The 17,208-nt window shown below is 38.4% G+C and overlaps 1 protein-coding gene across 1 annotated transcript in view; it reads right to left on the bottom strand.

The window, feature by feature from the left end:
- Positions 1 to 316: 316 nt before the first annotated feature.
- The window catches only part of LOC135075973 (protein PRRC2A-like), a 200,160-nt gene continuing 183,268 nt past the window's right edge, over positions 317 to 17,208 (bottom strand). The window contains exons 10-12 of the mRNA XM_063970419.1: positions 1,887 to 2,103; positions 433 to 1,778; positions 317 to 389 (exon numbers count right to left, since the gene is read on the bottom strand). Of these exons, the coding sequence (XP_063826489.1) occupies positions 317 to 389; positions 433 to 1,778; positions 1,887 to 2,103 (1,636 nt within the window). The remainder of the gene's footprint in view (positions 390 to 432; positions 1,779 to 1,886; positions 2,104 to 17,208) is intronic.

Consider the following 17,208-nt stretch of genomic DNA (forward strand, 5'->3'; position numbering starts at 1 on the left):
GAGTCCGAGTCCTTGTCGTCGCTCTCCTTGTCGCTCTCGCTGCCGCTCTCGGACGCCTTCTTCTTCTTCGGCTCGTCGCCCGCCTTCCGCGGGACGACGCCCTTTTTCCGCTTCGCCTTCGGCGGCTTTCGCTTCGGCGGCGCCGCGGACTCCCGGTCCGAACTCGAGCTGTCCTCCTCGGCGTCGTCGATGCGACCGTTCTCTTTGGGTTTTCGCGGTTTCGACGTTTTTCTCGCTCCTCGCTGGATCGACTTGGCGGCGACCGGCACGACGATGTTCGAGCCGGAGTCGTCCGGCTCCGACACCCTCGTGATGGTCATCGGCAGCGTGATGCAGGTGCCGCCGCCTCCGGAGCAGTCGCCCTCGCCGATCGGCGCGGTCTCGTGCCGCTGGAGCCAAGCCTTCTTGCCCAGATGCCGGACGGGCGCCGACCCGTCCCGGGGTGAGGACGCCGACTTGGCCGGCGTGTCGCCGTCCGCGACCGGAGTGACTGGGGGGGTCGCGGGCGGCGCCGGGGGCGTGGGCGCGGGCGGGGGCGCGGCGGCCGGCGGCGACGCGGCCAGCGGCGGGACCGGCGTGGCGGGCGCGGGGCTGGCGGCCGGCGTGACCTGCGGCGCCGGCGACGCGCCCGCCGCCCGCTCGGGGGTCTCGACGCTGCCGTCGGCGGAGGGCACGCGCACGTCGCAGGGCGGGCCGGGCGCCTGGGGCGCGGGCTCGGAGCCGTGCGGCGTCCGGCCGACGCTGGCGGCCGCCGCGATGAGCGGCTCCGTCGTCGGCGGCTCCTCCGTCCGCCGGCGCTTGGCGTCGGCGTCGGCGGCGTCGAAGGGGCAGCGGCGGCGCGGCGACAGGCGCTCGGGGTCGTCGCGCGCGACGCCGAGGTCGAGCGGCTGCGTCTGGCACGGCGAGGCGAGGCCGGCGTCGCCGTGCGCGCGCGGCGGCGGGCGCGGCTCGGGCGTGCGCGCGTGCGCGACGGGCGGCGGGCGCGAGCGCGGCGCGGGCGAGTAGGCGGACGGCGGCGGGTAGGGCACGGGCGGCGGCTCGGCCTTGGCGAGCGGCACGGGCGGCTCGACGGCGCCGGCGTAGTGCGCGGGCGCAGACGAGCCGCCGGGCTTGCCGTAGATGTGCGGCGGCGCGGGGCTGGACACCTTGGGCCTGGCGGGCGGCGCGGCCGGGTAGTAGGCGGGCGAGCGCGGCGGCGGCTGGTAGAGCGGCCGGCGCGGCTTGTCCTGCGCGGGCAGCGCGGCGTGCGGCGAGGTCTGCAGCGCGGCGTGCGGGTGCGCGGGCGCGTGCGGCGAGAGCCCGGTGCGGTAGGGCCGCGAGGGCAGGTAGTGCGGCGAGGGCTCGCTGCGCGGCTTGCTCGGGTACGGGTGCTTCTGCTCCAGGTGGATCTGTTTGGCGTCGTGTTTGACTATCACAGAGTTCTTTTCCGGCACCAGCGGCGGGGGCGCCGGCAGGTGCTGTTCTTTTAACTTATCGTAGGATCTATAGGTATAATTGTAGGGCGCGAAGTTGGGTTCGCCCTTGGGGAGGGAGGGATGAGGGGGAGGTTTGTCCTGTTTGGACGATATCGAGAGGCGGGAGTGGTAGTCGGAGGGGGAGGGCGCGGGCGCCCTGGTGTTGGGATGCGCGGGATGCGATGGATGCGAGGGGTGCGAGGGGTGCGCGGGCGGCGAGTAGTAGGCGCGGTCCGGCGGAGGCGCCCGCAGCCGCTCGTGGTCCCCCGCCGCCCCCCTACTAGGCGCCAAGCTGTTCAGAAGCGACCACGACATTCGTTCCCGCTGCAAGAAAATAAGACGCAAATTAGTCATTAATTAATTTATTTGAAAACGTTGATTAATAAACTAGGTTTAAAATAAAAAGACCGAATAAATTGTTCATTTACTGACCTTCTGATTAGCAAGCCTAAAGGATTCTTCGAAATGCCTCGAAACTAGTTTGGAGGCAGCATTTTCTTGGTCTCTCCTCTCCTTCTCTTCCCGCTCGTGCTTTTCCCGCTCGCGTTCCTTCTCCCTCTCCCTCTCTCGCTCTTGTTCTATTCGTTCTCTCTCTTTTCTTTCTTTCAGCTGCTTCTCCAACTCTCGTTGCTCCTGATCTCTTCTATCACTGTAACGAAAAGAAAAACTACGATAATGACAACGCTCAAGAAAAGTATGTTATTGGAGCTTACTTGCCGCATAGGTGATTAATTAACTGTTAATATTTCAGTGATCAGTTTTTGTGCCCATTTCCAAATGGGTGCGCTCAATATTTAGATAATGGCACCTGCATTAACAGTCAAAGACATTAGCTAAAAAATAAAAAAGTAGGTCAAGGTCAAACTAAAGTTAATAATAGAAAAAATTATCACCAAACAATAAAATTGTGATTATGATTTGTGTTTTGGGTGGTTTAAATATGATTAGATTCCTCTTTAACATATCTATATAATTTTAATAATTTAATGCTATTGCCCCTTGGCTTCGCGCCTTTTAGTGTTTCACCAATTAGATATACGCTTATGTCACACTCAGCCCTGTATGTATTCTTAGATTAATAAAGCCCTGTAGCAGCTTGTACCACAAGGAAGGGCTTCAAGGAAGTCCAAAGTTATAATAGAATCAAACCATACATGCGATCACTTCCTCTTGTCTTCATTGCTTAGCTACGAAAGTACGTAAAACTTTTAAATATCTTGACACACTATTGTAATTACAGTATTTTTGTAGAGTGTAACCCGTTTATCATAACATTTTAATTAACTATAATAAAGAATTAGGTTCGTGTGTATCAAAGAATCTGAAAATGACGCACACCATGTCAAAAAACGTTTTTGACAAGTTTGACAAAGCTGAACAAAGACAATACAAATTTATGTAAAGAGTTTTCATTAAATGTTGATCCACGTCCGTGTCCACGTGTATGCGCTTTTATTTTCAATACTTCGTTCACTTGTTTCGGAGTCTGTGATGAGCATCTAGCAAATAAATGATTGAATTTAAACATAAAAGAAAATATTAAAATAAATCAAAAGGAAGACGTGATTAGTGACGAAAGTAGGACCTGAAAGATTTAAGTTTCATGTTAGCTTTCTATTCAGAAATTAATACCTACGTTCTAGCATGCTTATTTTAATTATTAAAGTTTTAAGTATGAGTCATGGTCAAAGAATATTAATAATGAAAAAGAATTAGAATCAAACTTTTCTAAAAATATTTTAAGCGTAGTCTGACAGGATAAAATAACACGTGCTGCTGAATATTTACTTAATAATGTCCATATTGACCTTTATTTGTTTGCTAAAAATTTTCAGTAAAATACCTACTCTTGGGCATGCTACGTTTAGCACGTAGAGTAATAATAACCTTAGAAATATTTAAAAACGGATTTTACCCATAGAAGGAACAATTCATAAAATAAATTATTATTTAAGGATATTGGATTATCATGAGAAACCTGCACTGACTTCATTTGTTAAGGTTCGCTTATAATGTTAACGAAACAAAAAAGGTAGGTTTGAAAAAAAAACCGGATAAGATGGATAAATGAACGATTAGGAAAAAAAATTCCAAGTAAACAATAAAAGTAAAAGTAATTTTTAAGTAAATTGCTACTAAAGTTACATACACAGGTGCAGATGTAGATATGTAATTCAGTTTAGTTTAGACAAATACCTACATAATCCGTATTTCAAAACGGCACATATAAATGCTTCAATCTAAGCATGACATTGAAACGACCTCAAAGTTCATCAGTCAGGGCAGACTTGAGAATTTCAACGAATCCCAACTAATCCCAACTAATATTATAAATGCGAAAGTAACTCTGTCTGTCTGTCTGTCTGTTACGCTTTCCCGCTTAAACCTCGCAACCGATTTTGATGAAATTTGGCATAGAGATAGTTTGAGTCCCGGGAAAGAACATAGGATAGTTTTTATCCCGGTTTTTGAAACAGGGACGCGCGCGATAAAGTTTTTCTGTGACAGACAAAATTCCACGCGGGCGAAGCCGCGGGCGGAAAGCTAGTAATTTGATAAAAATAAAAACTAGCGATAACAATTAACTATAACCGTTATTATTTATTTATAAGTTTTCCTAAAATAATAATCAATGAGATCAATCAAGCCGAAACCGACCGGCATGGCTGACGAATATGATCGCTGAAGGTCATTTTATTTATGTACTAAATCGACACCCACGCTAGAATACAAACGGCGGATACAGATTAACATATATTATGTTGTATATTTTATTTAAAAGCGAAGGTTTTTACATGTTATATGTACTTACATAGTCAAGTAGCAAGTAAACTAAATTTGGCATTCGATTGGAAGGGTGCGCATGCGTCTACTACTTGTCCATAAATGAACGTTTAAATTTATTACAAAGCTAATCTTGTTCTTGGGATATCTCAATACACCACACATTGAGGTAGGTCAGGTATTGCGGTCAGTAACAATAACAACAAGATTATAAAATAAGTTTCCTTGCGAATCACGAATAACAAACGAAAATCACTAAAATTAATCCTCCATCTAAAAATATATCTTAAATGTTGTTCATGTTCATCATATTTTGTCTATCCTTGTCCAATGTCATATTATACAGGGTGTTTCAAAAAAACCCCTAATAACTGAAGGGTGTTTAATAAACGTCTATAAAGAGTCCCTTGTTAATTTCTTACAATCATAGCGACATATTCTAATTTCGGGTAAATTTATGTAAAATAAAAATATCGATTATAAAAATTCCCATCACTAATTTGGGTTCATTGTCCTACCAGGAGTGACCAGGGGTGACCAGGAGCAACTTTCTATGTTCACGCCCCCGGCCACGCCTCATAAAGCATTCTGTGCGCCTAGTATTTACTAGGTATTATTTAATACCTACGGAGAAAAAAATTACACGCACGTCGTTAACAAAACAACAAGCATTCAAAATTATGGTTCACGGATGATGATGACGTGACCGTCATCCCATCACCCGTCATCACCCGTGACGACACGGACGGGCGTCCACTAGAACCCGATCGATGAAGAGCCCGTAAAATGGAGACGTGTCACCATATCAAGGAAACACTGATACGACGGAAGCCGTCGCTGGTCAGCCGCCGGTCTACCTTCGATAAACTGTTCCCGATAAAGTTCACGGGCTTGAACTAAATTTCCATCAGCTCGACCCACACACAACATCATCTCATAATATTCGAAATTAGAAAACATTGCTATTGTAGCAAAACAACACAAAACACAAAGCTTTCGAAAGTAGTTAAACGATAGGAAAACACACCGATCACGCACGAAGCATATGAACGACTAAATCAAAGAAGAGCCGACGGCCGGTGTCGCGATCTTTCGGCGCTTCCGCACAGTGGAAAGTGGTACGAACGGGATCGTGCCACATGCCAAATTTTTGCAACTTCTTATTATGACAATGCAACATTTCGAATGATTTTAGTACGCTAATTTTTATTTCCCAGGTAAAGGAATGTCGCAATGTCGTTTATGTACCTACTTTGTCTACCAAGTTGCGTCTCATTTTAAAATAGAAGAAATGTTATTGAATTCTCAGATTTATTTTCATATCAACATTCTAAAACGTCCCTTAATAATTTTCACTTTTGCAAAAGCAGCCTAAGACTGATTTACACGTACTAAGTAGTTAAAGTAGGTAACTAAATTTTAACTTAATTTTAAGTCTATGTCCAAATGTCTCATAATTAGTATGAAACTGCTTGTCAAAAGGTGTCAAGTGACAAGCCCCACCCACCAACATACCCGAAAAAATATTGTAAAATTTAGTTACCTACTTAACATAACAATCCTAAACGTGTTTACACGGGAACATTAATTGCATCTCTGTAAATAAACAGTCCTCTTAACTTACTGCAACATCAGAAACATGACTGTTCTACAAATAATGTAAAACCAGAATCAGCTATCTTTTTAAATCTATGATCTGCATTCCGAAAACAGATGAGTATGCAATTCAAATAGTTGTGCTTTTTTGTGCTATTTTTGATTTATTTTGTTTGACAAAGAGATAATTAATAAATTTAACAAAACATTGAGTGACTGTGTTCAAACACGCAAAGTAAATAATAGGCTCGGCGAGTTAAGGAACAAAGGTCACCTTCTCATTGACTGAGCGTCAATGTTTAGGCGTTCTGATATCAGTGTCAATAACGCGCACCTACTTAGTATTTCTCCCATACCTTTATTCAGCCGCCTTGTTTAGTTTAAGCATATTAAAGTAATATCATCCCGTGATTATGTTCTAGCATTACCTTTGTAATAAGTTTACGTTTACAGCAAGAGTTTGCTGAGTTAGAATTACATACACAATCTTAAGAGTATTTGTACCACCAAAAGTTTAACATACAAAAGGCATGTTTAAAATTATTTGTGAATAAAAAAATATTGTTGGTCCGGAATAAGTACGCAATGCATATTTCGGCCCATTGTGTACCAGGCGCCACCAGGCGCGCAGCGCTGCGCACGAGTTAGCCGTTAGATGGGGCGGGGGGTGGTGTTCCCGAGCGTCTGCCCACCAATGAGGTTGCCAACATTTTCTTTGGGTATTATTTTAATTTTTCATTGATTTTTAAGATTTTAAGTTTAAAAGTACGAGGCGATTTTGAAATTTATTAAAGAAAGGTTTATGAGTAAATAAAAACATATTTTTTAAATGAATAGTTAAACATTTGGCCGCGATCTCACCTGATGGTAAGTTAGTATTACCATTGACTAGGTATTTATGTGTTTTGAAATAATGATTATGGATGTGAGTAGTTAATGTTTTTTGATTTTTCTGTTACGACAAATTTTATCGAATGGAGGGAAAAACTTACACGGAGTTGTACGATACGATGCTACAGTATGACGTCATGTTCTTCATACCAACTTAAAATTTCACTTTTGGGATAATTGAAAAATGTAATAAGGCGCCCCACTCGCCCCCGCGAACGCGCGGGTTTAAAAGGTGCCAACCGTTACTATGCAAATGTGCAAACTCAAAACAAGCCACCAAAAAAAATTCTAAGTAAAAATGTTTACAATCACTGTCTATTAGGGTTTCGTAAAAGAAACTGAAAACCCAAAATGCTTAAGCTCAAGCACTGATGTTTCCCTAGTACTTTTGATTCCGCGTTGGCCTTTCTTTGAGCGCTTGCCTTACTAAATAAAATGTTTGTCAAAATGTACGTTTTTTGTTGTTGTTGTTGTTATTGTTGTTATTATTATTATTTTAGAATTGTTTTAAATTCTCAGCATTTTAAATAGGAGCCATTTTGCAAGGATTTTGTAAAATATGATGTGAACGCCTCTGTATCCAATGACTACTCAACAAATTGTTTAAATAAAAAAATGAAATAAAACTAAGGCCTCATTTACGGAGACGCCGGGCATCTTACGCTGTGCGACCAACTGAGTTCAAACATTGGCATTGTGTGTGCATGAGTGCTTTTACGGAAAAGCGATTTAAGACGCGTATTCTTGAAATGGAACGTTATTTGCAGCCGAATCCTGCGGATGGCTTCGATGCGTCTCACACGGCGTTTATTGTTGCGGGATTCACCGCGGGAAGAGATGCAGCTGGCACCACCACTTCACCCGTCTCGCATCAATATTTTTTGTGTTTATGCGTGCGATAATAAGTACCGCATCACGCGCTGCGGCTCCGTAATTATGAGGCCTTATTGGTGCTTATGGTGAACTTACAAACTGGTTACTAAATGCTTATTTTTATACGGAACACAATTCAATCTTACTCCTGGTGGTACCAGGAAAGGTACTAGGAGTAAGCTAAAGATGGGCGGAAATGCAATTTCAAAGATTAAATAATAACAGAATTCGACTGAAGGTACGGTAACGTAACCTACCTGGAATTTCACGGATTTTTTTATTTTTTTTCTGTTGTCTAAGAATGTTTGAAAACTATCATTAGTAGTGATGTTACTATCGGAAAAAGTTATTTACTTACGATTTTTTTTCCATCAAGTGGCCTGATTTCGATAGATGAAGTTTTCACAAAATTTTTCAAATGTACGTACACATGTAAAGTGTAAGTGAGTACCTATTTAAAATGTTTATTTAACGAACAAACATGCTTTTAACACATCGATAAAGGAAGTAGGCAAAAAATGCGGCTAATTGACATTCTGAAAAATACAAAGTCTATGATTTGCGTTCGATGAACCCCGCTGCAGCTGATCAAAGGGAGGGAATTCATATCGATATTTTTGGAAACTTTCGATGTACTTATTTCCAAAACCGTTCAAGATATGACAATAGGAACAACGGCTTCTATTTCAGATTGTTTCAGTTTCTGTGCCCTTTCAGGCTTTAGGGGGTATTTTGAAACACCCTGTAGAGTCGGCGAACAATGTTCAGCTCTATAAGGCTAAATCCGTCAGTAAAAAGTAGTATAAAAAGGGCATGACTTTTCAAAAATTAAATAGACGTTGAAATTGAATATTCACTGTTTAAATCTCTTCTAAAAATACTTGAACCAGAATCAATTAAGCGAAATTAATAAATCGAGTAAGAAAACAAATCACTAAAGGTCATTTGATTACTACACTGTTACGATAATGATACCATCTATCACTAAACAAGTAGATGTGATACACAACAGTAAGTATACTAATTTGAAATAAAAGGCATTTATTAAGTATAATATACATATAATTTACTGTTAATTACTCACCAAATATTACTTGCTATTAGAACTATAGCAATAAAAACTAATAAACAGCAATTATGTAATGTAATGAATATAATTATTCTGTTAAGTAGGGAAAATGTTAATATTAAGAACCGTATACAACGATTTTTTTTCAGGCGCCGCGCCGTCGACACATGTTTCATGCAAACGGAACGCGCTGTTATCTCTATTTATTTATTTTTTTTATTCATACACACGATTAATTAAATTCTAAATGATTTTAGAGATTATTGTTATAGAAAAGCACTGATGAGGATTTGATTATGCCAAGGCTTGAGAAGTCTGAAAAACAAAACACCATCCATACCTATTACCACAGTCAGCAAAATATTTCAGTAAATGCTTGTTAAAACAGCTTGCTATGCATGGATTCTAAGGCTGAGTAGAACCAACTTACTTTAACCGTAACTGTAACAATAACCGGTGTTTATAGTTTATAGTATGAGGATTGACAGTTTTTGACGTTTGTTAAAGCTAAAGTAAGGTGGTGCAACTCAGCCTAAGAAATGAAGTATTGACTATTCGCTTTGTTGTTATAAATTATGTTAACCACCGTTAACACACATTAATTTGGACAAAACGACAGGGGAAACCCATAGATTAGTGCACATTAAAGTGAAGTTACGTGATAGGATTAGATTGGAAGCATCATTCATTTCAAGATCCCATCACAAAACAAACAATAGATTCCGATCTCAACTGCCAACAGCTGATGAGATTAAAGCAAGAATTTGAGATAAATCGACCACAATCGATAAAATAGAATGGGTGTGGCTTGATATCCATGACGATAATAACGCCCACACACATCTTATCTTAATCATAAAATAAGTCTTAATCATTCAGAAATAACGTTTGAAAATATGATATTTCCACGCTAATCTATTTGGTTTAGCTGAAGAAAAGTACGTAAAGTTGCTTGTCCCGTGATAAATAATATGGCAAGAATGGCGAAACATTGGGCATTAAATTTTTTTGTCTTCCGATTTACTGGTCTCGATTATTTATAAATGATTTAGTGGATATTTCATATTAAGTAGGTACATTGTAATTGTATTTATCTTTGGTTTCCAGTTTGTGGTGGGGAAACCATCACCATTCTTATTTGATTTAATCCACATTGAGGGACTCGTTTAACCATGCTTGCGTATTTATGTTCCCTAATTATTACTGGAAGGAAGAAATCCCACACACTCGCTTTATCAAGGATCACAATCTACAGTGTAGACTCTATATGATCTTTTTTTTTTATTTATGTGACAGGAGGCAAGCGAGCAAACGGATCACCTGTACCTCTAGTAGGAAAAACTTTCGAGTTCGTTTCGTTGCGTATTCAAAGTGTCATCGAAAAATTTTGTATGAAAAATTAAACAGCGCCCCCTAGGGCGGCTATAATATAGGGGGCGCTGTTTAATTTTTCATACAAAATTTTTCGATGACACTTTGAATACGCAACGAAACGAACTCGAAAGTTTTTCCTACTAGAGGTACTGATGGTAAGTGATTACCGTCGCCCATAGACACCCGCAGACCCAGGGCGTTACACAGGTGCGTTGGCGGCCTTTAAGGTGAAGATACGCTCATTTACTTAATACTATAATCAAGAGAAAATACAAATTGTCTAAAGTCCATTGTTCTAATTGCAGTGCCCGACCACGGTCCATAATGATCTATTTAGCTTTAAGCCTTATCTACCCTATGTTACATTATGGTGATACAAATAAATATCTATCTATCGAATCAAAAGAACGATTAATAAAAATTACTTAACCTTTAACTGGTGACAAGCGGTCTCACAGGCCGCGCGGCGTCAGCGAAACATCGTTTCACCCCCTTCCCCGTACTTCCCATGTTTCACCGCTTCAGTAGCTTCAAGTTTAGTTGTGTCTACGCCGTAGATAAGGATATTTGCATCATTCAGCTCCAAATCGGCAAGTTACATCGATGTAAAGTTCAGCAGCGGTCTCTCAGACCGCATGTCACCAGTTACGTGACATTTTTTTCATACAGTTTTTTCGTATTTTTACAGTTTTTACTTGCGATTGATACTTAAATAACTCCAAAAAAAGAAGCGTAGGATCATTAGTTGGGAATATAGTGCCATACTTTATGAAACGACTTGAAAATTCGCCAGTTGAAAAATATCCGGAAAAGGAAGACTCAATTGGGTCGGAAGCCGAATATGTTCCTGAAAACATCGTTCAGGAGCAAAGTGACCATGATTCGGAAGCCGAAGAAAGTGTTTTTGAAGATGAAGGACCAATTGACGAGAATCAGCCAGAAAGTGAAAATGACGGTCCACTTTATGCCAAACAATAAATGCCCTGACAGCCAATAAAAAATACAAAAGTTTCACCACTGCCAGTTTTCTAAAATGATAGGTTACCTATGTGTGATAGATTTTTTTAAATTGATTATCATTGGAACTATAATAAAAAATACTAATTTTGTTATAATTTGTTGATTTAAATTTCTTTATTTGCGATTATCGATCTCATCTCTAGTTTTTTGATTTTTATTACTACATATAATTTAACAGCAAGTTCTGCATTAAAAATGATATTTAGAGTTTATTATTTTATTTAAATTTAATTCTTCTATATGCTAGTAATCTGTTTTTAAAGATTGTGGTATGCTACCTTACCTAGTTTCTATGCTACAGTCTTGATACGGTAGCGGCCTCTCAGACCGTACGTCACCAGTTACGTTACACAAAAACCATGTCACCAGTTAAAGGTTAAATTGACAAGAGAAGTTCGAATGATTCTACGAATGCTGACAAAGGTGACTGAGTTTCTTCGGCCACTTCTTCTCAGCACCAGTGCCACCAGTCCATATGTTGTCCCGAAGTTGTGGTAGGGCAAGCTATGTATATTTGGGACGTGTATTGTATAAGTGCCCTGGAAAGGGCCTATGTACTGAATAAAACATATGAATTTGAATGTCTCCTCATCCAATTTGGACGAAGAACACCAAAACAAAGCAAGCTTTACTTTCTTTGGGTTTAGTAGAACAACAAAGATCGCGGTACTGATTTATGAACAAAAATATATTAGGTTTAAGTACTTATTTGACTAGTACTAGTACTTATTATATTTACCGTTTTAAAATTATTTTATTTATTTATTTATTTTATGGAAAACAAACAGCATATATATGTATTATTAATAGATGAGGCGGTTAAGATCAAAAATGCCTTACATAGTTTTCACAAATAGCATATCAAGATACAATCCAAAACAAATTATTTAGCATGCAGTATAACTACAATATATGAAAAAAGTTAAAACAATACAGAAAATACCTACTAAAGCCATACCAAAATAGCAGAATATTAAGCAGTAAACAGATACTTCAACTTTTTACCGGGAGAGTGCTAAGTAGTGTCGCCAAAGAATTCTTTATTACTTTGATTTTTGAAGTAGTTTGGTCTCACAATATGAAAAAGGTCAAAATTTTCAGAATAATTGCTGTTAAATGTTTTGAAAACTCTGTTAAAGAAGGAATTGCGTCCATAATTAGTGGTACATGCATCAACGTGAAGTCTAAGATAATTTCTCCTGACATTGGCATGAGTTGGCACCTGTAACTTGATTCGCGAAAGAAGCTCACTGCAGTCTATTTTACCATTAATTAGGTTATGGAGGAAGGTAAGATCAGCGACTTCTCTTCGCAGTTTTAAAGGAAGTAGATGATGATGCTTACAGTCAGCCTCGTAAGTCGTGCCCATTATCCAGTGTTTGAAGTTTAAAAATCTAATAAACTTTTTCTGAATTTTTTCAATTTTATGTATGTTGCAAAAATCCCGTGAAAGGACAGTGCCAATCCATGTATGGAAGTTGGACCAAGTGCTGCCCAGAATGAAACTATAGTGCATTTTGTTCCTCAGGCCAATACTAATTTGTAAATCGGAGCGCACTGAAATCTATCCCTGGAGTTAAGAGAAAAAAAGAGTTTTGTTTGGAATTATTTACTTACAAAATATCATCGATGTATACCTACTACGCATAAGATTTCGCGATTTTGGCATTAAATAACACTCGTTATGTTGAACTTAACCATACTGCATCCGTACACCTTACTTTAGTACGACTTCGACATTATTATTTATAAGCGATCAAGCGCTGTTGCAGTAGTTTGGTTAGTTGACCGAAATTAATTATTTCCAAAATAGAGCAAGAAGTTTTAGCTTACAATAACTTCAATAATCGATTGTAATACCTACACCAATAAATTGATTTTTCGCAAGGATAGAGAACTAAAACTTCTTGATTCATTTTGGAAATAATGATTTCTGTCAAGTAACCAAACTATTGCAACAGCGCTAGATCGCTTATAAAGAATGTCTAAGTCGCACTAAAGTAAGGTGTACGGATGCAGTATGGTTAAGTTCAACATAGCGAGTGTTATTTAATGCCAAAATCACGAAATCTTATGCGTAGTACGTATACATCGATGATATTTTGTATGAAAATATTTCAAAACAAAACTCTTTTTTTCTCTTAACTCCAGGGATAGATTGCAGTGCGCTTCGGTGTACACATTAGTATTGGTCTGAGGAACAAAATGCACTATGGGTTGATTCTGGGCAGCACTTGGTCCAGACCCTGGCACTATCCTTTATTTATGTTAGGTTAGAGCATTAAATAAAATAGCAAATGTTAACTAAATGTGGCATAAATGTGATGTACGTAATGTATGACAAGTATTTGTACATTTTATTATTATGACATGTCATCATAGCAATCTAAACGAAGGAGTACCTGCAGTATTTGCCTTTTAATGTAACGTTACAGAGTCGAGCATTACATTAGTGAGGGAACTGGTGAACCGATCATAACAGTGCGCAACCTGTAATGTTACAGATTAGAGGTAATGCTCTACATTAGGCAAGGGAAGGGAACAAAGCATTACAGGGCGGAACTTCATAATATTAATACAATGTTATGATCAAAATAAGATATGTTACACTACATTACAAGAAAAAGCTCGTCAAGTCAGGGAGGCAGTATTGTAATGATCTGAAACGTTACATTGCAGGCGAATGTTCCAGGAGCACCTCAATATCCACGTGTATTTAATTTCCTATGAAATAAAAATATCACTGAATAGAATAACTTAATTAATTTACACAAAAGAAAACTTATTATAAACTTTAATATAGAGCGTACGACTACGGATATCGTTGTTAAGATCGTAGCAACGATATGAAATAACCAGATTTAAATAAAATTCTGTACTCCTACTAGTAATATTATAAATGCGAAAGTTTGGATGTCTGGATGTTTGTTACTCTTTCACGCAAAAATAACTGAACGGGATTTTGATGAAACTTAACAATACATATTATTGTTTATAACCCAGATTAACATTTTCATGTAATTGGGATTATAATAATAGCTATTACTTTATCACCATGCTCCCGGAAAATTTATATCGACACAGAATTTTTTAAAGAAGTTGATAAACTGGGATTTTACAATGACGTAAAAATACAGAAAGTAAACAATATCATTAAGAAGAACTACCTATCATTAACGTAGCGATAATTGTATCGCAATCTGACATTATAATGTCAAGGTTACTTACTATTTATGTTCACGAGCAATGTTATTTGAAGTAATGTTATTAATTTCATACTTTCTGATCAGAAATACCTTCAAAGTCTTTACACAAACTTAATTACCGGCAGCAGGTAGCTAAAGAAACTTAAATAATTGAACTTATCAAGTTAAAGGTTAATTGGGAAAGCATTTCTAATTTCACAATGTTCACTATACATCATATTTTGCTAGATGAGATAATTAGTAATTAATTTGTTACTTAGATTTAGCAGTTAACAGAGGCAGATACTCAAGTATGTAAATTGAGAAAACGATCACTTTTATGTAGGTAAAACATTTAAAACTATTGGGAAACAGTACTTATTATTATTCTGTGGTTTTACTAATACGTGTCACTGACCTCTGAATTAATCATTAACACACACAATCTAACTTATAATGTTGCAAAGTTTAAATAAAAAGTAAACACATACAACATACATTTTTTCTACGCGCCCAAGGTGACCTTTGAACCCAGTTAAGCGCTTTAAAAAACAAGTTGAAAACAAAAATCGTTCATTCAAAGAAAAAATAACAATCATTCAGGTGTGTATGTAAATACTTGTACTTCCTTATTTGCAGACAATTGATAACAAAAAGTGTTTGTCATCGTAAATTTTAATATTAAAAGGAAAATACATCCATTCTGCAAAACAGTAGCAAGAAAATGAACCTAAAATAATTTTTTAACTTGTTATGCATCTGTACTGAGATCTGTACCTACGAAATAAGACTTCGAAAACTCTTAACATAACTGCAGACTTCATTCCAAGGTGAAATAAAGGTCAAGTTTCTTGGAGAAAAAACGCTGCCTTATTTTTGTGATTTCTATTTTCAAACAAATTAGGAGCTCTATATTTTGTCTCGAAATAGTAATGAAATCAGTTCTACATTTATTCAAATGATATTCACAAATGTCTACAATTTATTTTAATTTCACTGCGATGTTTAGACAACAACCGATAAATAAAACTTAATTTATGTAACCAATATTTAAAATTAAGCACGTATCTAAATCTACATTATCACTCATAACACCTAAAAATAATCATTAACGTGACGTCATTGCGTTACGCAAATGCAAATAAGATATCGAACATGATGTTGAAGTTCGTTATACGGATACGCGGCATTACAATACGCAGCCTTGACCTAGAGCTCGAGCCGAGCCGAGCAGGCAGCCTTGGGCCGAGTCTCAGCACGGCAAGCACGACGACGTGAATCTAATTAAACCACAGGCTATAATGATTACGTCCGCGCCATTTTATTTATAACTGGAAATTCCGATCGTTTCGATTTGACATTTGGTTCATACTAGTTGGCCATGGATGGATAGCGTGAAACTGATTTGTTAATTCAAATTAGATATGCCTATCATGATCACGTTTGCGTAGATTGTACTATTTAGGGAATATTTCATTAGTTTCGCAAATAACTACTTATTTAGGGCATTTTAGGGATTATTAGAGCATAACGATTTTTATTAGTTTAGTTTCAGTCACAGTATGATGATTTGAAAGATCTTGAAAATAAATAAATAGTATGCTTCTACATTATTTTACTACGAGTATTATTACTTAACAATAAGATGTTTGAATGATAAATCATGTAAGACCTTAACAATGAGTTCTCTACTTTGAAAATGGCAAATTACGTAAGGGATTTATTTTACCTACCTCAATCAGTGTCAAAATAAACATGACGGGTTACCTCATCGCAAGATATTTATTTAAATAATATTCAAATTTTTACACAACTCACGTAACTGGAACTTTGGAATTGGAAGGATTTAGCAACAACTAGGTTATTTAAAATTGAACGTATTTTGTATAGGATGATAATATTTTTTTCTATTCTATGGATAAATCTTATGTCGAATGTTTTCAGGAGCAAAACAAACCATTTCTGAATAGAGGATCATTCCTTTGTCCCGTGGCATTTGTGAGATTTTTTAGATTAGGGAGTAGTTTGTACAAAATGATAAGCGAGTCAGTGAAATTGGGATTTGAGCTTCAATGAAGACGTAAAGTTGTGCCCGAGTTAGCTTATAATGGTAGTTTGCAACAAAAAAGTAAAGTCTGCATTTGTGTCTGTTAACGATGTCAAAATAACGATGTTTATTTTCAGGTCTAATTTTGTTGTTTGTTTACAGGAGTTAATTTAAGAGTAATTGTGTACAAAACAAACAAACAATAACATTTCCTAAGTAAATAACATCTAACAAAAATACATTTCATGCGAAAAGAAGAAATAGGTAAAGCTAATATTCATGAAATTGGTAATTTGATCATTGTTTGTTGTTTTGATCAGAATTCTCACGAAGCCGGTTTTCTCAGAAATGACATTCAAAGTATGAAATATTCCTATTTTGCCTTATCTTTGTTGTTTTTATATGTCATATTTACCTACTAATTAGACGCAAAACATTGAAGACTTTGTTTGATAACTTTATATATAGTTAATGACAAATACAAAATGGAATGCCCAAGTAACGGTAAGGTTTTTAGACAGTGAATTCTTATTGCATGTAGAAAGTAAGTATAGATGTATCTGTTACGGTCAAAGTGATAAATGTGAAAATTATGAATAATCGCCGGTTATTATGAATAATTACCGCATGATTTGGTTAATGTGATTAATATGAGGTCATAAGTGTGTATAAAACTAAATAGGCGGCTTAGGGGTGGCCCAAGGGCCACCTCCGCCGCACCTTAACCTATTTTTCACATTAAATCAAAACATTATGTTATAGGCATCATGGAAAAGTAATATTATGCAAGAAACATTCCAAACTCATTATGCCAAATTATATTAATATATGATATCAAAACGTTCAAAAGTTTGGCTGTACACGAGCACGTACACAAGATGTTGTTCTCTTTTAAGAAATTTGTTAGTACTAAGG

This window comes from Ostrinia nubilalis, chromosome 11, assembly GCF_963855985.1.
Source record: "Ostrinia nubilalis chromosome 11, ilOstNubi1.1, whole genome shotgun sequence".
In the NCBI taxonomy this organism is placed as follows: domain Eukaryota; kingdom Metazoa; phylum Arthropoda; class Insecta; order Lepidoptera; family Crambidae; genus Ostrinia; species Ostrinia nubilalis.